The sequence below is a fragment of the Myodes glareolus genome, chromosome 6 (genome assembly GCF_982192425.1).
Source record: "Myodes glareolus chromosome 6, mMyoGla1.1, whole genome shotgun sequence".
Taxonomy (NCBI): domain Eukaryota; kingdom Metazoa; phylum Chordata; class Mammalia; order Rodentia; family Cricetidae; genus Myodes; species Myodes glareolus.
The window spans coordinates 20,497,259-20,522,293 of record NC_142031.1 but is presented as its reverse complement, the minus strand read 5'-3'; the positions used below and the strand labels follow the sequence as shown (position 1 = coordinate 20,522,293).

The 25,035-nt window shown below is 49.9% G+C and overlaps 1 protein-coding gene and 1 long non-coding RNA gene across 2 annotated transcripts; one reads left to right on the top strand and one right to left on the bottom strand.

Moving 5' to 3' along the window:
• The first annotated feature begins 2,357 nt into the window (after window positions 1-2,357).
• On the top strand, window positions 2,358-8,453 carry Stmn1 (stathmin 1). The gene is made up of 5 exons (XM_048443152.3): window positions 2,358-2,442; window positions 4,120-4,192; window positions 4,643-4,815; window positions 7,426-7,617; window positions 7,948-8,453. The coding sequence occupies exons 2-5, from the start codon at window positions 4,180-4,182 to the stop codon at window positions 8,017-8,019; spliced, it is 450 nt and encodes a 149-aa protein (XP_048299109.1). The 5' UTR covers window positions 2,358-2,442; window positions 4,120-4,179; the 3' UTR covers window positions 8,020-8,453.
• Window positions 8,454-21,092: 12,639 nt separating this feature from the next.
• Window positions 21,093-24,598, bottom strand: LOC125406247 (uncharacterized). The gene is made up of 3 exons (XR_015737969.1): window positions 24,331-24,598; window positions 23,397-23,603; window positions 21,093-21,515 (listed from the first exon to the last, which is right to left on the bottom strand). It is a non-coding gene; the product is annotated as an uncharacterized LOC125406247 (long non-coding RNA).
• Window positions 24,599-25,035: the final 437 nt, after the last annotated feature.

Below are 25,035 nucleotides of genomic sequence, written 5' to 3'. Positions count from 1 at the left end.
AAGCTGGACAGCTGCCATATCTAGACTTCACTTTGTGCTAATCCATAGTCACAGCCGGCCCCATCACAATCCTACCAAACCATCTGAGCAGAAGCAAAAAATAATTCTCAAAGGCAAAGACAGGCAGCTCGGAGTCGGAAACATTAACCCCTCGCTGCCTCTTGGAGAGGGCGGACGGAGATCTTGCTCGTGTTAGGGGAGAGAGAGGTTGGGGCCCTTTCCACAGTGGAGCAGCAAAGCCTCTGGCTACCCTTTCCAGTCCTGGACACCAGCCATAATCGCTGGGGAGAACTGGCTTTCAGAGAAGCAGCCCCAATCCATTCTAAAGAACAGGACCTTGCCACGGCACTGGCAAGCACCTTGCTATGCACAGGGTCATTCCAGGAGGAAATTTCACCCCACCCCCATCTTCCTAAGCAGCCGCGAGAATCTCAAGTCTTGTCACAGATGCCAACACAAGCAGGCACCCAACAACAAATCCAGAAGCCCAGAGGCATTGCTAAAAGAGATGAAAAATCTCCATGAGTTCTAACATCTACTTCGTGCCTAGCTGTGGTTTCCATGGAAATAGACATCTGCTCTGGGGAGAAAGGTGTGCGTGGGGGTGGGGTGGGATGGTATCAATGCTTTAAAATAATCAGTGTTTTGAAGGATTAATTTTTCCCTGTCACAACATTAATAGAAATATGAGATTTTGGGGTGGCAATTACTTATATTTGGGGAAAAAATGCATCACATGGGTGGGATCTGCCACGCACATCTCCAGATCCAGTACAAAGACTTGAAGACAGAAGTGCTGGTTCAGGAGGTCCCAGAACCTCTTGGCATTGGAGGTCTTTGCTCATTCGTGTTACCCCTGCGGTCAATGTTCAGAAAGGATGTAGCCTCGTTCCTGTCCAGTGTTTAAATGGTTTCTGAGATCCATTCAGAAAACTGGCTGTTCTGAGGCTGTGTTTGTGAAAGAGAGAAGCCTTTCGGCGTGCAGAATCGGCTCCTGCAGCTCACACCCTAAGCAAGAACCATTCAGACGGGCTGGGGTGGGGGCAGAGGGAGACTGACCCCACACAAGAGCAATTGCTGGAAAATGTGCCTCTATAAGCATATTTCAGGCAACTGTACCCTGCCAGTTGCTTGCTTTGTGCGTTGTCTGCTGCCTGTATAACACAGTTTTCATTGTCCTGTGCACCTATTGTTTTTTATCCTGGGTACTTTTCTGTTGGTTAGTCAGATGTAGGATTTGTTTAAAATTAGAACTGTGGTTCCACAGAGGTCGTTTTATGTGTGGTTTGGTTTTTGGGAGACCAAACCCATTAATAAAATATTATCCCTTCTGCATAGCGTTTTGGAGCAGGTGCCTTGGGGAAATGACCACCACATGGGACCCAGCATTGGTCAGAGGAGAGAAGGGGTCTAAGGGAGACAGGGTCAGGCTAATTTCCTTTGTGTCACTGTTATAGTTCTGCTTTATCCAGGCCAGAGGGAACTGTGACCTTGTGGCTCCTTTTGTTTACATTCTCAAAAGAGCCCAGCCCCGCTTTGGGGAGCACGTGCTTTCAGAACAAAAGCTGCTCTTTACTGCAGCCGGTGTATCTCGAACTGCCATCGCTCTTCCCTTTCCTGTCACCGCAAGGCTTTGGCAGGGCAGATGGAGTCTGCCTTTAAAGTTTAGTGGCTTTGTTAGACCCAAGATCAGATTCCAGAGCCTCACGCAGTCCTGCATAGATCCCAGTGTTTCCAGTTCGGGAAGCTGAGGAAGGGGGAGAATGCAAACAGACGAGGGAAGGACCACGCCCGTGACCTGTCAGCACGAAATGGGTTAGCGACTGCGATGTTGCATCACAGGTGACAATCTGGCGTGTGTCCGTGGTAGGACGCCAAGGGTAGAGGACCGTGCAGGAGGGTGGAGAGGCATTGTCTTGTCACAGGGGCTCGGGCGTGTTGGGCGACCGGGCGGGGTATGGCATCAAAAAGGACACTGCCTAGGGAGCGAACCTGACAAGTGCGGCTCAGCAGACGGAGTCCAGACGGTCAAGGTCTATAAGACCAAAGTAGGTTAGGACCGACCCCTCCCTTGCGCCGTGCCTCGCCCTGCTCTTTTTCTAGAGATGTAGTCCCGTAGCCTATTTAGTCCTGCGGCCACAGACAAGTGCTCTTCCGCGCAGAGACCCGGGGTCCAGCCGGGTTTCACACCTGGGGGAAGCCCCCTCCGGAGCACCCCACCCCTTGCATTGTCCTCCTGCCCACTGGCCTGGACTACACTTCCCAAGATGCTCCGCTCCAGAGGGGCGGGGCACTCCAGGCTTGGGGGTGGGACCGGCACGTGCCGTCACACTCAGCCAATGCGGAGCCCCGCGGCTAGGTCACGTGCCGCTGTTTGGCGCTTTTGTGCGCGCCCAGGTCTGTTGGTGCTCAGAGTGTGGCCAGGCGGCTCGGAGCGTGCAGGTGGGTGCTGGCTTGGCTTAGGCAGCGGAGATGGCTGGATAGGGACCATCCAGGAAGGCGGCGGGCCGCCACGGGGGACACTTAGAGGGGCGGGGGCCCCGAGACCTGGCGGGCGGGGGGCGTCTGTCTTTTGTGTGAGGCTCGGGAGGAGCCTCGGCTTTTGTCCCTGGTCCCTGGGGACGCGGCTTGGTGGGGAGGGGGCGCGGCCAGCTGTGGGGTTCAGCCTCGGGTGCGAGCGTGGAGACAATAGGGGCGTGGGCCGTCCCCTGCTTCCACCGCCCGGTGGGCGCGGCTCTTCAGGGGTCCCCATTGTCTGATGGAGAGCAAGGCTGCGGGCGCCCGTGCTCTTGAGGGGCGGCGCCCGCCCAGGCTCCCCGGGCTCCGTGGCGGAGGTCGCGGGCAGCTCTGGGGACTCGAGCTGGAGGGGTGGAGGCGGTGCGACCGATCCCGCTGCAGCCACCGCAGGGCTGCGTAGCCGCGAGGTATTTTTGGCGGGAGTTGGTGGGGGGGAGATGGCCGCGCGCTGCCAGCCTGAGAGGGGCGGGGCCACCCCGGAGAACCGTTAGCCCCGCCCATCCTGTCGCTGCCCACGCGCGCGGGCTCCCGAGTGTGGAGAGGTTCGCGGAGATTCGAAAAGGCGCGGGGAGCAGAGGGGCGGGGCCAGGGGCCGGAGCGTAGGGCGGGTTCTGATTGGCCCGGGCCGCTAGCTTGCCCGCCCGGGCCAGGACCACGCCCATGCTGGGTAGGTGCTGCGTTGGGTGCTGTGCTACAGCTAGACGTTTTTTTTTTTTTCTTTCGGTGCCTTGGATTTCAATGTCTAGCATTTGGAACCTTTAATCATACGCTTCGAGCCTAAAAGAGTGGGAATCTCTTTAAAAAATAATCGACAGCTGTCGAAATTTTTTTTCAACATAGGACAGGAAACGAGATAAACCTAAGACGGGTGTGGTGGCATATATCTAATCCAACACCCAGAATAATGTCCCCAACCCCTTTCACGTGGTTCTCGAACCCAGGGCTTTGCAAATGTTAAGCCACTGCTAACCCACTGGGCTAAACCCCACCCTTCTACACTGAGGAGGCTGAGGCAAGAAGATTGCAATTTCAAGGCCAGCCTGGGCTAGATAGCTAGACCCTGCCGTCAAAAGAAGCCTAGAGATTCATAAAACTTCATTTTCCCACTGTTAGGCGAGTAGCTTAAACCCTAGGAACAATGGGACTTGAATACCATTGGCTGCTAGCTTGGGTGTTCTCCACCATGGCAGACACAGACAAAGCAAGGGTGGGTATTTCAATTGCACAATGAGTTGTACACAGAATTAAGATGGCTCCGATCTCATTGTTGGGTTGAATCTGGAATATCTTACGCTGGATGGGAAAAAAATGAGGTTATGGGAAGGAATCCTTCAACCCTGTGACTGAACCTCGATTTTAAGGTTACAGGTCTTTTTTTTTTTTTTCTTTTAAGAACATCATTTAATTTTCTGCTGCCAATATTATCCAGTTTAAATTTCCTGATATGTTTCGGTGTTTCTAGATGATTTTTTTTAATGATGTCACTTGATTTCACCTAACGATTTTCCTGACATTGTCATGGGTGTGATTTGAGGTTCCTTTGTGCTGCTCACATAGAGAAATACAGAGAAATTGATTGCGTGCTTTGAAAATAATTTTCAGGGCTCTCCTTACCAGTGGATTGTAGAGGGTGCACGGCCAGTCTCTTGTCTTCTGTTCGACATGGCATCGTCTGGTAGGTAATTGATTGAGAAAATCTGAAACGGATGGGCTGACTGCTTTAGAATTGGAAGTGGTGCAGGTCTTAGGCTTTTTATTGGGCATTTGTGTTCTTTTCAAACTGAATTTACAATAAAAAAGGCAATTAAAGAATTTTATCATGTGGATAAATATATGGAAAGCTCATCATCATTTATAATTAGATGACTTGGTCCAAAGCAAAGTTGTGAGGTTTTCTTCATTCTTTGTTTAAAAATGGTTGTCAAATACTAATTCCTCCTCAATGGTATTTGTTAGCCCAAAATGTTGAGCTTTTTTTTTTTTTTTGAGATGTTATTTGATTTCTTACCTACAGCCTAGCCTTAATTCTGTTTATTAAATTGTTGATTTTTAGAAAATTATAGAATTCTTTATTTTAATAAGCTACTGGGTTTTCCTCATTTATCATAAATCTGATCAACTCCAGATATTCAGGTGAAAGAACTGGAGAAGCGTGCTTCAGGCCAGGCTTTTGAGCTGATTCTCAGCCCTCGGTCAAAAGAGTCCGTCCCCGATTTCCCCCTTTCCCCCCCAAAGAAGAAGGATCTTTCCCTGGAGGAAATTCAGAAGAAATTAGAAGCTGCAGAAGAACGGCGCAAGGTAAACCGGACGATTTACAGGAGACAGGACACTTATTAGTGTAACGAGGCAAACTGGTTTAATTTTCAGAGAAAGGAAAAAAGAATTGTGGCTATACTGTGATTGTAAGTAGGAAATGTCCTTGTGCTGATTGATGGCTGGAAGAAAGCAGCAGCCATCCCTTAACGAGCTCCTATCAGGAGCCAGATCCTTGACTTGAGCTTTCTCTAACAAATGGAGCCTTCGTGGTGGGAACTGTCTCAGCTAACATACTGGAAAATGGTGTTATTAAGTCATTTTCCTTAAATCCTATTCCTGAGTGCTGGAGGCAGAATTCCACCTAAAACCTGTGTTCCATCAGAAGCTCATGATTTTGCTATTTGGAAAACAGGGTATTTGTTGGCAGGTAATCCTTTGTTTCCTTAGTTTTGATTTTTGGGAGCTATCAATAAAAACTCCAAACTTCAGGGATGTGGCATTGTAACTCTTTCTCATTCTAAACAATCCACTATAAAGGACCATCGCTGTAACAGTGAGGCCTGGAGGAGCTGCTCAGTTAGGAGCACTGCTGTCCTTCCATGTGTGGTTCCCAGCACCCACATGGTGGCGCACAACCATTCATAGCTCCATTTCCACGGCATCCAGTGCCTTCTGGTCTTCATGGCCACCACACATAGAAGTAGTGCCCTCATAAATGTGCAAACCAAACAACCATGCACATGAAGTAAATAAGACCTAATGAGAGGCTGGATATGGCCCAGCTGTGAATAGTGCTTGTTCTTGAAAAGGACCAGAACGTCCTAACACCCAGGTTGGGTGGCTCACAACTGCCTGGAACTGTAGTTCTAAGGGATCTGATGCTGCCTTCTGGCCTCTGAAGGCCTGACATGCATATGTGCATATATTCACACAGACCATACACATAAAATAAATGAGAAAATTTAACAGTTGTTAATATGATTATAAGAGTTGAGAAATGAAATTATAACTGGAAATTTAAGATGATCATTTCATTTCCCAGAAATATCCACTCAGCAGGATTCTTATTAAGGATTTTAGATAGGGGTTGGAGAGTTGGCTCAGCAGTTAAAACCCTTGCTGCTCTTACAGAGGACCCGGGTTCCATTACCAGTACAGCTGCCTGGAGCATACAGCAGTCCTAACTCAAGTTCCAGGGGACCAGTGCCCTCTTCTGGTCCTGCTGCAGTACACTTACATGCAGGCAAGACACTAACGTGTAAAATATAAACAAAAGAATTTTACATAAATTTTCATTAAATCTCCCCAGCAGCTATGATTTAGGTGAGTGGATATAATTTTAAGTTGGAGAATCTAAGGCACAAAAAGGTAAAGTGTAAAGTAATAACCATCACACATGAGCACCCCAGGATAATTTGTGGTCTAACATATACATGTACATTTATCTGCCATAGCACGTGTCCTTTTCAGTTCTTGTACCCTGTTGTCAGTACTTACTGTCTGCAGGGAGAATGGGTCAGCTGGGTATATCTACAATCCTAGTACTTGGGAAGTGTGGGCAGGAGGGCCAGAAGTTAACGGTCATCCTTCGCAGCTGGAGGCCAGCCTGACCGTGAGGTGGGCTCACTTGGTAGAGTGCATGCCTGAAGTCCCAAGTTCAGACCTTGGTGCTGTGTCATCTCGGCACTTGGGAGGCAGAGGTGGGAGGCTGTGAGTTCAAGGCCAGCCTAAAGTCTGAGACCTTGTCCCAAAAAGCTAATGAAAAGCTGATAGCATTTACCCTGGTGTGCCATCTGCCTGCTCTTTGATGTAGGTTGGAGTTAGAGTAAGAGGAAGCAGTATAGCCAGAGACTGGACAGGAAAATTGGGTCTTGGGCTCAGTAGCCCCTACTAAGTGACCGCCTAAGTAGTGCACCTCCCATCCGGACAAAGGTGCTGTGGAAGACATCTGGCGGCAAAACCAGTGGCAAATGCCCTGTGCTTAGACCCTGCAAGTTCATTCTTCAAAATCTGTCTGAATCTGTTCATTGGCCACTGCTAGAAGTTTGACAGGGTTTCTGTGTGTAGCCGCAGCTATCTTGGAACTCACTCTGTAGACCAAGCTGGCCTCAGATTCAGAGATCCACCTGCCTCTTGTCTGTGAGAGCTGGGATTAAAGGTGTGTGCCACCACGGCCAGCTGACAATGCCCTTTTCTCTTCATAACCTTTGGAGTTAAATAGCAGAAATTTATTAAAGTGTCATTCCTAAGCAGATTACTCAAGTCCTCTAAATATTTCGTATCTTAGAAAGATTTCCTTATAAAATCTAGACAAGTTAGGTTGGTGTGGTATATCGTTATAATCCCAATGCCAGGAAGTAAATGCAAGAGGATCATAGGTTCCAGTGAGCCCTTGCTACATAGAGAGTTCCAGGCTAGTCTAGGCTACATGAGATCTTGTCTCAAAAACAAAAACCTGAACAGACAGTTTTCCAAAGTAAATACAAACATTGGTTGGAAAACAAAGGCAATTTTTCACTGCTTCAGAAGATATTTCAGCTCCTCGCTTGAGCATTAGTTCCAAGGCCCCTTTCTTCTTCCCGTCCCCTGACGATAGTCTCTGTCGCAGTTCTAGCCAGAGGCACTTCTGAGGGCTATTGAACTCTTTTGCAGTCTCATGAGGCAGAAGTCCTGAAGCAGCTCGCTGAGAAGCGGGAGCATGAGAAGGAGGTGCTTCAGAAAGCCATCGAGGAGAACAACAACTTCAGCAAGATGGCAGAGGAGAAGCTGACCCACAAGATGGAAGCTAACAAAGAGAATCGGGAGGCGCAGATGGCTGCCAAGCTGGAGCGTTTGCGAGAGAAGGTTGGTGTCTTCTTTATAGAGGAGTTAGGAGCTTGAACTGTCTTGATAAAATAAGACTGGTTCCTTTTTGTCATCACATTCAGTAAGAAGAAAGTTCATCTTAAGATAGAATGTTCTAGAATTCTCAGCATGATTTTGTATTCCTTGGAAAAGCAGTTAGAGGTTTAGCTGTTGTCATCCCAAGAGGCCCAGCAAGTTTGAAGATGATGATGTCGTGGGATTCTCAGGGGCTGTTAGTGACTGAGGTTGTGTTGGACCTCCAGGTGGGCAGGACAGGACTCAGCAAATGATTTGTTTGACAGATGACACTTACACAGAGTTTCTTCCTAGGACAAGCACGTTGAAGAGGTGCGGAAGAACAAAGAATCCAAAGACCCTGCGGATGAGACCGAGGCTGACTAATTTGTTTTGAGAACTGACTTTCTCCCCGACCCCTTCCTAAATATCCAAAGACTGTACTGGCCAGTGTCATTTTACTTTCCCTCCTGACAAATATTCTAGAAGCTGATGTAGGACCGTATAGGTAGATCCAGACCGTGAGATGTTTTAGGGGCTCAAGGGGAGAAACTGAAAGTGTTTTACTCTTTTTTAAAGTGTTGGTCTTTCTAACGTAGCTATTTTTCTCGTTGCATCTTTTCCACTTGAGCACACCCGGTGTGCTGGGTTAATGGCTAGTACTGTATTGCCTCTGTGGAAGACGTTTGTGAGGAGTGTAGTGGCTTCTTCCGACCTGTTAGATGCTGATATCTGTTCACACCTGCGATCCCAATTCTGTCCCAATCTTATCAGATGCTACTGTACTTGAATGGTTAATAAACTGCACAGTGCTGTTGGTGGCAGTGACTCCTTTCTCTTCAGGTAGTGACCCGTTGTGACTGTTTCGCACCGGCAGGGCGGCTGCTGCAGACAGCCGGTTCTCTGCTCCCGTCTCTGAATTGTCCTTCCACAATCACGGCTTTGTGTGGTGCCTCACCCGGATCAGCTGTTATTTTCTTTCAGATGTTTATGTGCAAACAAGCAGTGTTTTGTTCCCCTTAAAAAGGAAGACTACAGGCACAAATAGTGTTTTCTAAAGCACAGTTTAGCGGTGACCTTAAGGTCTTTGATGGTTTCTCTGCTTAACAGGACAGTTGGGAGTAGAGAGGTGTCAGCTAATGCTCCTTCCTCCTCAGTGAGGTCTTGAAATTCCAAATACTCATGAAACCTGCGAGTGCTGTGGTGACCCCTGTAGAGTGGGAAAGGACCATCGAGGCAGACACCTTGTGTCCAGAGGCTGCACTCGTTGCTACTGTCAGCACAGCACACCGCCCCTCGGGTCAGGGAATGCCTGGGCAGCTTTCCTATCCCCTTTGGGAAATAGCTTTAATTACATACACTCTAGCTGCCTCACATCGGCATAAAAGCTCTTAGAAGCTAAGCATCCACAGTAAGAGCCTGCTTGCAGGAGGGCTAACAGTGCCTTGGGGACCAGGCTTAATGGCTTGTGCCTGTAATTTCAACACTTGGGAAGCAGAGACTAGAGGGTATTGTGGAATTGAAGGCCAGCCTAGGCTACAGAGCAAGCCCCCACTCTAAACAAAGAAGTGGAGCTCCCTGTGACTGCACTGGGCCTCTGCAACCCTGACTTTACCGTGTTTCCCAAATATGAGTGAGAGCCACAGGGACCTCCTGTCTTAAGAGTTGGTTGGGGGATGGGGTTTGACTGTGGAGCGATGGTTAGAACAGCTGTGTATTTGGCACACTGATTTATAATCATGACTATTGTTTCCAGCAATGAGTGATCCATTTCTGCTCTTGAGCTGGGCATGGTTATGCGGTGTTGGTGTGCCTCAAATTGACTTTCAAATTGTGCAGAAGGCAGACCATCATAGTTCTGAGAAACAAAGTCGGGTGTGACTGCATAGGTGCTGTGGGTACCGGAGAGAGGTTCTGAAGGCTGGCCTAGGCAAGCCGGTCAGGACTGAGCAGATGGAATTCAGAAGGGCAGCCTGGAGGAGGAATTAGTAGTAATGTTTGTGACCTACAGATGGGAGGATTATGTGGGTCTGAAGGACGTACCCCAGTTAACAGCCAAGCCAGTGGCCCCGGGACCACAGTGCGCACTCAGCATGACAGCACTGTTCTAGGGGATACATCTTAACATAAAACCAGGACCCCGGACCTTAGGGGGAGCATTTACACCTGGGCCCAATTCTCATGGATGGGACAAGAATGTTGGCTGTGACTGTCAGTATCCATGTGGAAAAAGTCATGGGGATCATGATCGTGGTAATGCACTTTTAAAAAAAGCTGTGCCAGGGTCACAGGATGCCACACACTGTAGGTAAGCACACTGCTGAGGGGCGTCCCCACCCCAGAGGGGTTTTTCCTAAGTACTCAGGCTTTTTCCTAGGCCTGAGTACTTAGCTGCCTCAGGAGCCTGCCTCTCACCCAGAGGGCCAAGTGCCAGTGCTTCTCTCATGACGTTGACTCTTTAGGTCAGAGTAGGTCAACTATAACCAGGGTCGGCCACCATGGAGCATTCCTTTCATCCTGAGTGGAAAATGAGACTTGTCCCTCCCTAAGAATTGTTTGCTTTAGGGGGGTGGAGTTCAAGACTGGGTTTCTGTGTGTAGCTCTGGCTACTGTGGAACTCGCTCTGTAGACAAGGCTGGTCTCGAGCTCAGAGGTTAGCCTGCCTCTGCCTCGAGAGTGCTAGGATTAAAAGATGTATGCCACCACTGCCCGGCTCTCCCTAAGAATTTTATATTGGTTGCCTCTGTAGAAAAGGACTGAGCCAGGAGGTAAGACATTTGTGGGTAGATGAATTTAGAGACCCGCCTGCCTCCATCTCCAAGTGCTGGAATTAAAGGCATGGATCTTTAAGAAAGAAAATACAGGGGAGTGACTAGATTGAGATGAACCCATGGTTGGGGGGGGGGACTGGGTGAAATAGGGTGTGGGCTGGAGGGCTCTAAAGGGCTCCATGTAGTAGGGCAGTGGTGGCGCTCCCCTTTAATCCCAGCACTCAGGAGAAGAGGCAGGTGGATCTCTGTGAGTTCAAGGCCAGCCAGGGCTACACAATGAAAAACAAAGATAGATAGATAGACAGACATCTATCTGTCTATTAGATGATAGATGATTGATAGGTGGTGAAACCCTGTCTTGGAAAAACCAAAATAGATAGACAGACAGACAGATAAATGAAAAATGGGTCCATGTGGGCTGGAGAGGTGGCTCAGCGGTTAAGAGCATTACCTATTCTTCCAAAGATCCTGAGTTCAATTCCCAGCAACCACATGGTGGCTCACAACCATCTGTAATGAGGTCTGGTCCCTGAAGGCATACATACAGGCAGAACATTGTATACGTAATGAATAAATAAATTTTAATTAATTATTTATTAAATTTAATTTTTAAATTTATTTATTAAATAAATAATAAATAAATACTTTAAAAAATGGGTCCATGTGACTTACAGTGAGGAGCCACCTGGACTGTGTAACTGAACCCGGGAAATGGAAGAGAAAAAGCACTCAGTCGCTAACATGGAAGGACAGCAACTGTTGGAGCCTGTGGAGGGCCAGCGGAGCCTCCATTGTTGCTACACCATCATTACATTGTCCTGTAAATGACTGGGGGAGGAATGAATGGTCAGAAGCAGGTCCCATCCCACCTGAACCTAAGAGTCCACCTCAGGCCCTGGGCAGCCTGAAGGGGTCTGGGGGTGGGGAACCTGGCGGTCCAGTGTCCTCTAGCCTGGGATAGCCCACTACCTTACCCATGCATCCAGACTCCACCTGGAGAAAGTTCCGAAAGCAGCCAGGACCACGCCCTTAAAGGCGATTCCCAACCCTCTTGTTACTCTAGCGGGTATGGAAAGAGGTTCTGTCAATCCCTGCACCTCATACAGCGCCCCCTGCCTTCTGCATGTTCTCACAGTGAAGGGCTGCGGTCCCAGTGCTGGCTGACCTTCCCAGGTAAGTCTCCTGCAGCCTAGCTGCCTTCACAATTCAGCCGGTTTACCTAGTGTTCACTGTAATTGAGAATAATCAGAAGACAGGCCCTGTCTGCACGGAGGTGCTTTCCTGTTTGGACAGGTTAGGGTAGGTGCCCTGGAAGTTACCTGCCAGGTCCGAGACTGGCCTTCTGACTGGGCAAACTGCCAGCTTGCTGTGACCAGATAGCATGACAGCTGCTTCTGCTCACGTGCCCACCGAGGCCTGGGCATCCTTGGGGCTGGGCCCACTCTCAGTGGAAGCTTGAGTTCTGCACTTTAGAGGTAGTGGAGCTTGCGGGTGGAGCTTAGTTGGCAGAGTGCTTGCCTCGAATGCTTGAAACCCTGGGTTCCACCCCTCAGGACCTTAAAAATCAGGTGTGGTAGTCCGCACTTGTAATCTTGGTACCGGGGAAGTGGAGGCAGGAGAATCAGAAGTTCAAGGGCATGTTTTGCTATATAACGAGATACATGACACCTTATTGCAAAAAAAAAAAAAAAATAATTTAAAAAGGCACAGGAAGCCTGGCGGTGGTGGTGCAGGCCTTTAATCCCAGCACTCAGGAGGCAGAGACAGGCAGATCTCTGTGAGTTCAAGGCCAGCCTGGTCTATAAGAGCTAGTTCCAGGACAGGCACCAAAGCTACAGAAAAACCTTGTCTTGAAAAAACAAAATTAAAATTAAAAGAAAAAATAAAATAAAAATAAAAGGGCACAGGAAAGAGTTTTAGACTCATACACGCATGTAGATTTTTAAAGCTTAGTTGTAGGGTTTGATGGGCTCCAAAAGGTAGCCCTTTGGGCAGGCCCTTGCCAGCATGACTGGGTTATACCGACATCTTTGACCCCTAAATCCTAGACAAGATGGTTACAAGGGAAGACACAAGCTAGGTCTGGCCTAATCAAAGAGCTCCAGGTTCAGTGGGAGACCCTGTCTCAAATCCCAAGCTGCTGAGGAGGAACACCCAAGACTGACCTCAGCCCTACACACACACACACACACAAAATCTGGAAAGAGCCAGATGCCCCATGACTGTCATCTCTGCAGATGGCAAACGAGAGGATGACTGACCTCTGGGGATACAGGGGCTTCTGGGTCAGGACTTCAGCCCCTGAGGTCCCCTTGCGCTCCCCACTGACAAAAAACCCAGGTAGGCACTGTGCTTGGGGGCTGGAGGGCTCTCCCTGCTGAGCTTGGCGCCTCCTGACGCTCTCACAAATTTTTCCACTTTAGTTAGTGATCATTTGTGTAAGCTCATCGAATACCCCCGCATAACCCTCAGATGAGGTCACTTGTCCAAAGTAGTAGGGTCGGATCTAATAGCCTCTGTGACCCTGCGCCTAACAAATGCTCGGTTACCTATCCTATCACCTCCATGTATCCAGCTGGGACACAGCAAGGGCCATCCTCACACGAGTCCCAGAGTCTTCAAACCTGGTTTATAGTGAGATGTTAGTTTAAAAAGTTCTGAAGGGGGGCTGGAGAGATGGCTCAGAGGTTAAGAGCACTGCCTGTTCTTCCAAAAGGTCCTGAGTTCAATTCCCGGCAACCACATGGTGGCTCACAACCATCTGTAATGAGGTCTGGTGCCCTCTTCTGGTCTGTAGACAATATTATTGTATACATAATAAGTAAATAAATAAATATTTAAAAAAAAAGTTCTGAAGGGGCCAGCGAGCTAGGTAAAGGTGCTTGAGTTCAGTCCCCAGAACCTCCAGCCTGCACAAACACATCAAGGAAATAAATGTAAAAAAAAAAAAATAGTGCTGAATTAATGATTCCCACGGCCCACCTCAGGTCACCCGCTTTGTCCTGTGGACCCCAAGGAGAGTCGGTTCTATTTTCTGGAGGCAAAAAGCTGGCTCTGCCTCAGCTCTGCCAACTAAGCGCGGAGGTGCCCAACTCATAATGGAATCCTCCTACCCCCAAAGGCAAAAGCTGACAGGTTGGTGGCCTGCAGCCAGCAACGGTCCGCAGGCATGTTGCTGGCCCATGCTGTGTCTTAAATGATTGAATTAACCGACATTTCCACAGAAGAATCTGATTTAGGCTTCTTGAAAAAACGGTTAGCTTTGGCTTACAGCCCCACCCACAGCCAGCTCCTGGTGGCTGCTGCCCCCAGGCGGCAGGAATTGTGCACCACAACCCCCCTCACCTGCAGGTGTACAGGTCCTTACCTGCAGGAGGCCTGAGGCCACTGGCCTCAGTCTATCCTAATTAAAAAGCTCCAGGTTTAGTGGGAGGCCCTGTCTCAAAACCCAAGCTGGGGACCCCTAAGTCCTGGGGACATGAGGGACTGGAGGGAGGCGCTGTTGCTGTCACGAAAAAGTCAGCGAGACTGGGTGATACAGCTTGGTAGAGTGTTTTTCTAGCACACGAAGGCCCTGTGTTCAATCCCCAGTGTTGGATAAATGGGCAGCAGCAGCAGCGCTGGGGAAGCGGGTGTGTGCAGGAGGGAGCATCCAAAGATCAAAGAGTTACAAGTTATGGTGAGGCTGGGTTACAGGAGACCCTGCTGCAAAAAACCCACAAAAAACAAAATCTAACCAGGAGCCAGTGGGGAGCATGCTGGGGAGAGAAGCTGGGGCTCCATCTGGCCATTGTAGTGAGCTTGCCAGCTGCCCCCCCCCCCCGGGATCCATTCTTTCCTGATAACAAGGATGGCTTTTCCCAAGCCTGGTCTAGCCGCCCCCTTCCTTTCTGCTGTCCTCATGCCCAACCTGGAACAGAGACATGCTTGGAGTGCAACAATCGTCTTGTGACCAAGAAGGTAAAGTTCCATGATAAAGGTGACAATCAGGGGACAGAAAGACCTAAGGTCTTGGTGATATCATTTAGCTGCCTTGTTATCTAGGATTCACCAGCCGGGTTCTGTGGCAGAAGGCAAATTAATCCAGTTGCCTATTTAGGCTCCTAGTTGACGTGTCGTTGTTGTTGAATAAGGTCAGGGTTAGCAGATTCCAGCTGAGTGTGACGTGGACGAAAGGGTCAGTGGATCTGGAGTTGGGGTGGCAGGGTAGCAAGTCCCAGCACCCACACTGAAAGTCAGGCATGAGGCACATCTGTGACCCCAGTGCTGGAAGGTTAAAGGGGAGGGGGAGACTGATGGCTCCCTGGAGCTCTCTGGCTGGTTGGTATAGTCAATAGATGAGCTGGGTTTTTGTTTATTGTTGTTTTTTGCTTTTCTTTTGGATTTTGGTTTTTTGAGACAGGGTTTCTGTGTAGCCCTAGCCCCGGCTGTCTTGGAACTCGTTCTATAGACCAGGCTGGCCTCGAACTCAAGGATCGCCTGCCTCTGCCTCCCAAGTGCAGGGACTAAAGGCGTGCACCACCGCTGCCTAGCTAATGAGCTGAGTTTAATGAAAGAACTTGTATCAAAAAAGTTAGGTGGGATGGCCATGGTGGTGTAAGTCTTTAAGCACTTAGGAGGCAGAGGCAGGAGAATCTTTGTGTGTCCAAGACCAACCTGGTTTACGTAGTGAGTTCTAGGCCAGCCAGGGCTACATAGTGAGACTCTGTCTCTAATAAAAATAAATATAATAATATGGAGAGCAATTGAAGGCACCCAGTCCTCCTGTCCTTCTAGCCTTCTCTTGAATGTGTACACACATGCGTGTATACCCAAACACACGCATGTCCGTATCCACATGAACATATAGCATACCACATATACAAGACGAAGGATGAGGTGGAAGAGGAGGAGGAAGAGGAGGAGGAGGAAGAGGAAGAAGGAGGAGGAAGAGGAGGAGGAAGAGGAAGAAGGAGGAGGAGCAAGAAGGAGGAGGAGGAGGAAGAGGAAGAGGAAGAAGGAGGAGGAAGAGGAAGAAGGAGGAGGAGCAAGAAGGAGGAGGAGGAGGAAGAGGAGGAGGAAGAAAGAGGAGGAAGAGGAGGAGGAGGAAGAGGAAGAAGGAGAAGGAGCAAGAAGGAGGAGGAGGAGGAAAAGGAGGAGGAAGAGGAGGAGGAGGAGGAAGAGGATGAGGAGGAGGAGAAAGAGGAGGAGGAGGAGGAGGAGGATCAGCAGCAGCGTAGTACTTATACCAAGTTATCTACTCAGTCATTCAAAACATATATTAAGGGCTGGGGTGGTGTTTGAGTATGTGCTTAGAATGCATAAGACCTTGGTTCAATCCCCAAATCCAATAGAAAAATAATATTTGCAGAACTATATAGCAGACACTATCCCAGGGGCTGAGAACTAGCAATGATGCAGTGGACGGAACTCCAGCCTTAAGAAGTGCGCCCTCTGGTGGAAACTGGAAGACAGACCAGATTTCTGCACCACCGACCTTCCACGTTCTTTAGGTGCTGGAGTTTGAGATCCCGGGTGGGGTAGGGCACACCTGCTCTCACAGTCCTTACCCACACACGACCTGAGGCAATCTGAATCACCAACAATTCTCCCAACCTTCTGCAGGAGCCAAATACCACAGCACATTCTCTCTGAGGGTGGTGTCCTTGTCCCCATTTTATAAGAAGGTCAGTCATGTGGCTAATAACGACTGTGCTGGATTCAAACCCAGAGCTGTTGATTCCAGAGGCTGCACTCCATCCACCCGCCACCTTTTTCTGGGCCTCTTCTGTTCACAGGGAACACGTCGTCTCCTGATTTGCTCCCTCTCCTTGCTCTAGGCACGGGCTGATCTAGTCACCCGCCCTTGTGATCAGGCACCCGAAAGGGTCTTGCACCCTTCACTCATGCATGTGCTTTTTAAGAAGATTACCACATGCTGGGTGCTAGGAATGGAGGACAAGTCCCAGGACAGCACACATGATCCATCCAGGTGCAGACCGTGGACGAGCCTCATGGTATAACAGGGGCTGATGGGGTCGTTGGTGGGACTGATGCCAGCCCAGAAATGTGCAACTAGCAGGCAAGTTTCCTGGAGAAGGGAGCAGCTGAGTCCCGTGGAAGAAGTGAGGATTGAGTACAGTTAGCAGAAAAAGTGTTACAGAGATGATACAGCCAAGTGCGTGCCGTGCAAACATGAATTCTGTTCTCAGAACCCATGTGAAGACAGTGTGGTTGTGTGTGGCTAATTCTAGAGCTGGGGAGGTGAAGGCAGGAGGATCCTGGATGTTCAGTGTCAGCTAATGTGGCCTACTTAGTGAGTTCCAGGTTAATGAGGGGTTATTTAAGGAAAAAAAAAATAGAAGGAGCCCAGGGCTGGAAAGATGGCTCAGTAGTTAAGATCACTTGCTCTTGGGGAGGAACCAGGTTCAGTTCCCAGTGCCTAACACAGTGGCTCACAACTGCCCACAACTCCAGTTCCAAGGGGTCCTACACATAAGCCTTCTGTTCTCTATGGCATGCACACACGTGGTATATATCTATGCGTGACTGCACATACACGTACAAACTTTAAGAGATCTTTTTGGTGGATAATACCCGAGGAGTTGCACCCAAGGTTGCATGTAGAAGGGCCAATTGGAGATGTGGCAGTGTGTGTGTGTGTGTGTGTGTGTGTGTGTGTGTGTGTGTGAGAGAGAGAGAGAGAGAGAGAGAGAGAGAGAGAGAGGATGGAGAGGTCACAAGCTGCAGCTATGCCGCGATTAGGTAGGGTCTGAGAGCCGTGGTGGACGGGAGCAGTGTGACCGTCTGGGTACTCACAAAGAACGTCCGACTGCAGTGGTGACTGTGGAGCACCTGTCATGTGTCCTGCAGGGCAGAGGAGACAAGTAAGCGAGCAGGCAGTGGAAGGACAAGCCATTCGTGTGCTTGAACACAAACCAGCACCGCCTACCTCTTCTCCTCCACGCCCTGCCTGGCCCCTACTGTTGGTACCAGGGTTTCTGCAGCAGCCTCCACACTAGCCCCCTAATTCTGCCCTTGCCTTGGACAGAGTGTGCCCCATGGGCAGTCCTGAGATCCTATAAAGCCAAGTTCCCCACCTCAAGGCTCCATTGAAAATAAATTGCCACGCTCGTCTCTGACGTGACGTAGACACAGCTGGCCATGGGACACGGCAACACGAGTCAGGTATACAGGTGGTTAGCATAGGGCAGGAGAGACATTGGGAATCTGTTGATCAGGGTTCCTGGTTGGCTCACTGTGCTGGCTAACACAGCGCCTTACATCACTGGACACCCAGGCGTCATGCTGCCTCGAGGAATTGACATCTGCTTTCTAAAGTTCTGCCAGAATCCAACCCACAGGGGGTGACCCAGGGCCTGCAGGTGCCAAACCCTGCATGCACCATGCCAGGGTGGTACCTGTCCCCGCTGCATCTGTCCATACCACCAGCATGGCTGGCGGCTCTCTGGAGGTGGGTGCCTGGTGCCCATGCCTGAGGATCATGTCTCCCGCCGGCCTCTGGACTTCGCTGACTTGGCATGAGAGGCAGCTCAGGAAGGTTCTGCTAGGCAGAGCTTCCAGGTTGGGGTGTGGCTAAGTGCTTCCCTAGGGTGTGGGGGGACCTGGGTTCCACAAAGAAAGAACATTCAGCTCTCCCACAGCTGCCTCAAGAAGGGCCAAGGAGGCGAGAGGCCATGTGGCTTGTCTCAGAGTCGTGCCCAGCTTGGTCCTGCAGTGCGATATTGTCACCCGAGACTCATCATCTGCCAACATGATCTTGCCAGGCTCCCACCTTAGAAGGCCCAGGGCTGTGACAGGATGAGGGCTGCTCTCTGGGGCTGAGGGTCCTGAGTTGGCCAGTCAATGCTGCTTTCTCCCATCCCATCAGAAACTGAGTCATAGAGAGAGGAGAGTGAGCAGGGACCTGTGCTGGCCGCTCACATATCTAGGTGTGGTGGCCACAAGATCTCCCAGGAATCTCTTCCCGACTGACTGACACACTCATGGGGGCCTCACAGGAAGGGAAGAAGCCTTTGAGAAGCCTCTTAAGATCGGGGCCACTCCTCTGCTAAAAACACCTCACATGGGGTCTCCATGTCACCAAGCGGGAAATCCAGTCCATAACAAGGCCAGCGGGGTCCCAGCACCCCGAGCTCTTCCTCTGCTGCCCTCCCCTGCCTCAGGGCCTTTGCACCCGCTATTCCCTTGCTGTTACACACCTGGCTTTCTCTAACACAGCCACTGCCGACCCCAACATCCTTCTTTATCCCCTACCTTGCCGAGCTTTCGTTCACAGTATTTATGTGGATCCCTGCTCCTTGACAGTTAATACTGTCACTTGACAGGATCCAGATTTGCTGAACAAATAAATCTCTAGACATAGCTGTAGGCACAGGTGTGTGATCCACGAGCGCCTGAATCAAAGGATATCAAAGATTTATTAGGGAACACTCACGAATAACAACAAGGTAGAGTGCCACTGAGGTTTTCCGCTCTGCCAGGGGGTGAATGGAACCGGTGGACCTGACCTGCGAGCGAGTACCTGTCTCTGTTTTTTAAAGAAGTCAAGTCAGTAAACAAGAAACTCCACCTCTGCTACAAGCCTGATAGCCCAAGGTCATGGGCGGGGTGAATACTCATTAAGGGTAGCTACAAGGAATTATCTAGACTGGGTGAATTGAGATGGGAAGTTCCACTGTAAGTGTGGACTGTGGGGTGGGACTCAAAAAAAGAAATGTGAACTGTACCATCCTAGGGGCTGCTGACCCAGACCCAGACTGTAGAAGACAGAGCGCTACGCACAGTCTGCTTTGTGTTTCTTCCTCCTCCTCCTTCTCTCCTTCCTCCTTCTCTTCTTCCTCTTCCTCCTCTCCTTCTTTCTTCTTCTTCTTCTCCTTCTTCTTCTTCTTCTCCTTCTTCTTCTCCTCCTCTTTCTCCTTCTCCTCCTCCTCTCCCCTCCTCCTCCTTCTTTTTGACTTTTTTTTTCAAGACAGGGTTTCTCTGTAGCTTTGGAGCCTGTCCTAGAACTAGCTCTTACAGAAGAAGAGGAGGAGGAGCCGAATAGATGCTTCCTTCCATAAGCAGCCCTTTTTGGTCAGGATTCTTGTTGCAGCAATGAGAAACTTAAATACCCTCTCTCCCCTGTGATATCCTTCAGGAAGGTAGAGATGTCTACCCTGTTAGCAACCGTGTCCCTGGTAACTGGAGTAAGCTCCAATGTGGATCAGGTAGCGTACTCAATGTTTCTAGAAGAAAGATAGATATCTGGACCCCTGACTATCCTCTGTGTCGCAGGAACCGGAAGCTGTCCCACATCTCCTTCCGCTGTGAGGATCACTGTCTGTCTTTAGCTCCTTGTCACTGAATCTCCTGCCGGTACGCACTCTCTCCTTTTCTTCCTCCCTCTCTCCCTCTCCCCCCTCTCCCCACCCCTCCCCTCTCTGTGTGTTCATATCTGTGTCTCTGTGTGTGGAAATTTCCACTTGGAAGCTAAAAGGACAGCCTCATTTCCCTGCTGGGCTAGAGGGGCCGAGTGGAAATTTCCATAGCCACACTGTGTCCTGCTATAGAGCGAGCAGTCTGGCAGGGTCCTGTGGGGATGCTCACTGATGCCAATGTGTGCACCTCCACCAGGCTTGGAGAGTGGGTGGAGTCTGCCCACCTGTGGTCCTCCAAATGGGCTTATTGCACTGAAGGGTCCAGCCCATCTAGTTAGGATCGAAGGGGTCTAATTCAGTCTGTTCCATTAAGACAAAGCAGGCATCTTTCATCTATCCTTTGGCAACTCCTTGTTTATAAGTAATGTATTTTGATTATATCCATGCCAGTCCTGCTCTCTTACCCCCTCCATCACGTCTTCCGCCTTCTTGTTCTCTCTTTCTCCCCCCCAGATAGGATCTTGCTATGTAGCCCTGGTCTAGAACTCACAGAGATCTGCCTGCTTCTGCCCACCCCACCCTCCTTAAAGATACAATAGCCCACTGAGTCCTCTTAGTCCTGCTGGACTGCTGACCACGTTGAGTTGCCCATATTTCTATATGACACGGCAGCCAAGCCATCAAGCCATAGGCCACACCTGAGATGGGTCAGGTATCAGCCAGGCAGGCTGTCGCTAACCTAACAAAGGTCAGGATATTTTGCCCCTTTCTTTGTAATAGCGTACAGAGCAGACAGGTAGTTGTGGACATGACAAAAGGCCATTCACCTGGTTACTTAGGAGACAGAATGCTGATGTATTTCACCCTCAGTTAAGTTATGGTATAAATGCTGTTTGGAGAATAAACTAGAGGAAATTCTTCAGGATGTGAACTCAGGACTTCATGAGGGACCACTGAGAATCTCCCTCCCCATGAAGCCGTGTGAGTCGTCTCCTCCCCGCCAGTCCAGAGAGAGATAGTTTATGTTGGGGTCTGGTAGAAATAATTGAGGGTCCGGGCCAGCCACCAAACCCCGACATTGTACAGATAACCACAGCTGCAGGGGGCTGCTGAGCATAGCAGCCAGACCACGTCCAGAAGACCGCTAGTCACAGCACCCTCCCCAGCTTCTGTCTCTTTCCACCCCCTCTTCTGAGATGTCCCCTGAGCCTTAGTGGATACAGTGGTGGTGACACAAATGTCCCGTGTGTGACTGAATGATCAGCTGTCACTTATTCTCAATATTGTGCCCAGATTACGACCCCCAGAGAGAGACCACCAGAGAGGCCCAGACTGTAATACGCAAGGTTTAATCAGCATGATACAAACATGTTTGGAACCCATCTCTGACCCCGCTGCAGTGAGGTAGAGAGGAGTTGTATCTCCTCTGTGGAGTAAGCTTTTAAAGGCATAACTACAAACAGGCTTTTCAAAGCTGCTTTGGCACAGGCGCAAGGACTTTTGCTCCCTCCCATCCTGCTGAGTCAGCTTTCTCCTTGTTATTATCACCAGGTAACTGACTGGGCTGAGTTAAGTGACCTTGTACTCGGAATCTCCCAGGTGGGAGAGGGGAAGGCCACTATCTTCCTGGGAAAACATTCTGCCAGGAAATTTCTTCTCACCCCTTTGTGAATAAGGGTTGTGAGTCTCTGCCACTAACGGCTGCCCACTGCAGAGAACCGCTTCCCTGGCCAAGGTCGAGGCCAATGCTGACCTGTGGGTTCAAGCATAAATGATTAGAAGTTGGCTCCTTGTAAGAAACTGAGGCCCAGAGAAACAGCAAGCAGCCCACACTAACAACAAAAATGAACACAGACAGACTCAACATCATGGTCCAGGCAGGGGTTCGCTGTGCTATGCATGCCTCCCTCTGGCCTGCGCTCAGCTTACCTTTCCCCATACACCTACTATACGCCAGTCCCTAGTCCGAACTTGAGTTCTCTGCCTTAGACCCTCAGGTTCCCCAGGGCTTCACCGTTGCTCCTTAGATGTCAAAAGCCGCTTGTCTCTCCTCTCTATACCCGGCCCCTTCCATGAACTGCTATGCTTAAAAACTTGAGGAGCGTGCATGCGTGCGTGCGTGCGTGCGTGCGTGCGTGTGTGTGTGTGTGACTAGTTCTGTGATTAAGAGCACTTGCAGATTAACTGCGTTTGCGGAGGACCTGGGTGCACCTTCCAGTACCCATCATCCGGTACAGATGATGGTTTGCAAACATCTGTAACTCCAGTTCCGGTGGATCACTGCCCAAGCGTCATGTAGTACACACACATACATGCAGTCAAAACTCCCCGCCCCCACCCCCCGAGGTAGGGTTTCTCTGTGTAACAGCCCTGGCTATCCCAGAACTCGCTTTGCAGACCAGGCTGGCTTCAAACTCATTGAGATCCGCCTGCCTCTGCCTTACAAGTGCTGGGATTAAAGGCATGTGTCACCACCTGAGAAGGCAAAACTCTTGAAAAAAATTTTTAAAAAGTAGCTGGGTGGTGGTTGTATATCCCTTTAATCCCAGCACTCAGGAGGCAGAGGCTGGTGGATCTCTGTGAGTTCAAGGTCAGCCTGGTCTACAAGAGCTAGCTCCAGGACAGGCTCCAAAACTACAGAGAAACCCTGTCTCAAAAAACCAAAAATGCATGCCTGTAATCCAAGCACTCAAAAAGGATTAGAAGTTCAAGATCGCCATCCTTTGGTACATAGTTCAAGGCCGTCCTGGGCTACATGAGACCCCACTGCTAAAACAAAAACAGAGTGGGGTGCCCAGATTCTCATTTTGATTAGACTTGAAACACCTAGAACTGGTCTGAGGTGGTTCCACTCTACAGTTAGAGCCTGAATTAGTGGCTCCTCATCCTTGACCTCCAGGAGGCAGATGATCTGAGGATTCATTTGCTCCCAGGGTTATTTTCTGGACCGTAACATTCCGGCCTCCATTCAGACCTTACATGAAATGTCCTATCTCTGTTTGTGCCCTTTGTCCAGCCCTCCAGGCCATCTGGGTGACCTGAGGTAACCTGACTCTCTCCAGCACTAGGTGCTTAAATATTTACTGGTGATGATGCCAGTGACCTTGAGGCTAAAGAAGAGCCTGGGCCAGAGGCTCCTGAATGTCAAAGATGAAAGACAAGAAGAACCTTGAGGACAGGCATACTTGAGTTTGAGTATCAACCAGTTCTGCTGGCTGTGCCTCAGTTACCCATCTGTGGGTGGGGTGAGGGCTGGGTGGTAGAAATGCTGACTGATGGTTCTTGAGGAGACTCAGCAATCTCACCTAGCATGTGCAAAGGGCACAGGCAGTCCTGAGCTGTGGTGGGGACAGTGCATTCTGTCCCTCTGGTAGAGAGAGGTGAGAGCCTCCAAAAACAGTCATTCCCCCCCAGCATCTCTCCCCCTCATCTTCATAGAGGGCAGCCCTGGCTGTTTTGGAACTCACTCTGTAGACTAGGCTGGCCTTGAACTCAGAGATCCGCCAGCCTCAGGAGTGCTGGGATTAAAGACGTACTGTCTGGCCCCTCCCTATTTCCTAAACTGAATTTTAAAACTCATGGTATTTATGTAGACTCCGTGTGTGTCCCAACCCACAAATTATAATGTGCGTACCAGAGGGTGGGGAATGTCTCTCCTGTGAGGACCTGTGTCCCTGGAACAGTAAAGGGGGTGGGGGTTCTCCATCAGTATCTATGGGAGGAAGGTGTCTGGGCTTCCAACCGTGTCAGCTTGACCTGAAGCGACAAGTTCCCAAGGTGGAACTTGACTCTTGACTCCCTTGACGCTTGTCTTCAGCTTCCAGATGCTGACAAACAGAACCTTGAGAAGAAAAGTGATTGTGTCTGAGGCTTTTTATCCTCTGAAAGCACCATGCCCAAACAAGGTTCTCCTGCGGCAGCTGGATATAAATGCAGACACTGAGGGGTAGAAAGCACACAGGAGCAGCCTTGGGGTCGGTTTGATCCAGAGACAGCGAGGCCCCCTTACAGGTCAATGGAAGCCTTTCCCACACCTTGCCTTTTCCTCTTACGAAACTGCCTTGGCAAACAAAGTGTGGAAATGACCCTGGATGAGCCGGTGGCTCACATTGGTAATCTCAGGGTTTGGGGGTTAGGCCTTAGGTGGACCAAATGTGCACGGTCATTCTTAGCTACTTAGAGCATCCCAGGCCAGCCTGGGCTACATGTGACCCTGCTTATAAATATATAATAAGCAAGTAACAGGAGAAGCCGAGGAACTGGGTGATGTGGCTCCATCGGTAGAGTGAAGCCAGTCATGGATGCTGTGGGGGGTGGGGTGACCCACAACTGTAAATTTAGTACTCAGGAGACAGAGGCAGGAGGCTTGTGGCAAGTTCACGACCGTCCTGATGCAGTATTAACAGATACAGTATTAAGCTACCAGGGCTCCTACAGAGGGAGACCCTGTTCCAATAAAGTTAAGAGGAGGAAGGGTGGGGGGAGTTGACACATTCCCTTCTGCCCCAGCTATTCTAGAGCAAAACAGGCAAAGCTTTAGAGAGAGGGAAACAGTGAAGAGGACCCACCTTTCATGCCTAGAAGTCTTGGACTATAGACAGGTTCAGGACCATCCTACCTCAGGCCGAAGGGTTCTAGGAGAGTCCTAGGGACTCTAGAAACCAAGCAAGAGACTGCCTGCACCAAGCCAGATCGCTTTCATTCAATGGGTCCCTTGGTAGTCCCCAAAGAAAGTCAGTCTGTGCTGCATACTGGCGAGACTGCCACCAAAGAACCTGGGTGCTGGCCCAGCCCTCTGTATTCTGGGCCCTGTTTCTTCGGCTGGAAGCTGCTTCTGGTCAAAGGGTCCGCCCAGTCTTTGCTAGCCTATGAAAGATCCCTGGACTCTCAGTTCCAAACAGGAAAGTAGTGAATTCAGAGCCCAGGGCCTGATATAAACTCTGAGAGGCCTCAGGAAACCAGGCATTGAGACTGGGAAGTATTCTGTTTGTTTAGGGCTGGGTTTGTAGTTGAGAAGCAGGATGCTTGCCTGATCATGTATCTCAAGAGGGCCTTTTCCAGATAGGAGAGGGAGCCTGACCGAGTCTCGCTGTCCCTGAGTGCTAGTCACTAAACCACGGCTGCGCCTATGTACTTCTCCACCCACTGTACCTCCTTCTTCTCCTGCAGAAATTAATGAGACTGTGCAACTCGGTTTGACCAACTCTCTAGGACATCTGATGGATGTATGTCACAGCAGAGAGAGCAACGCTTCTCCAAATATAGCTGCTTTC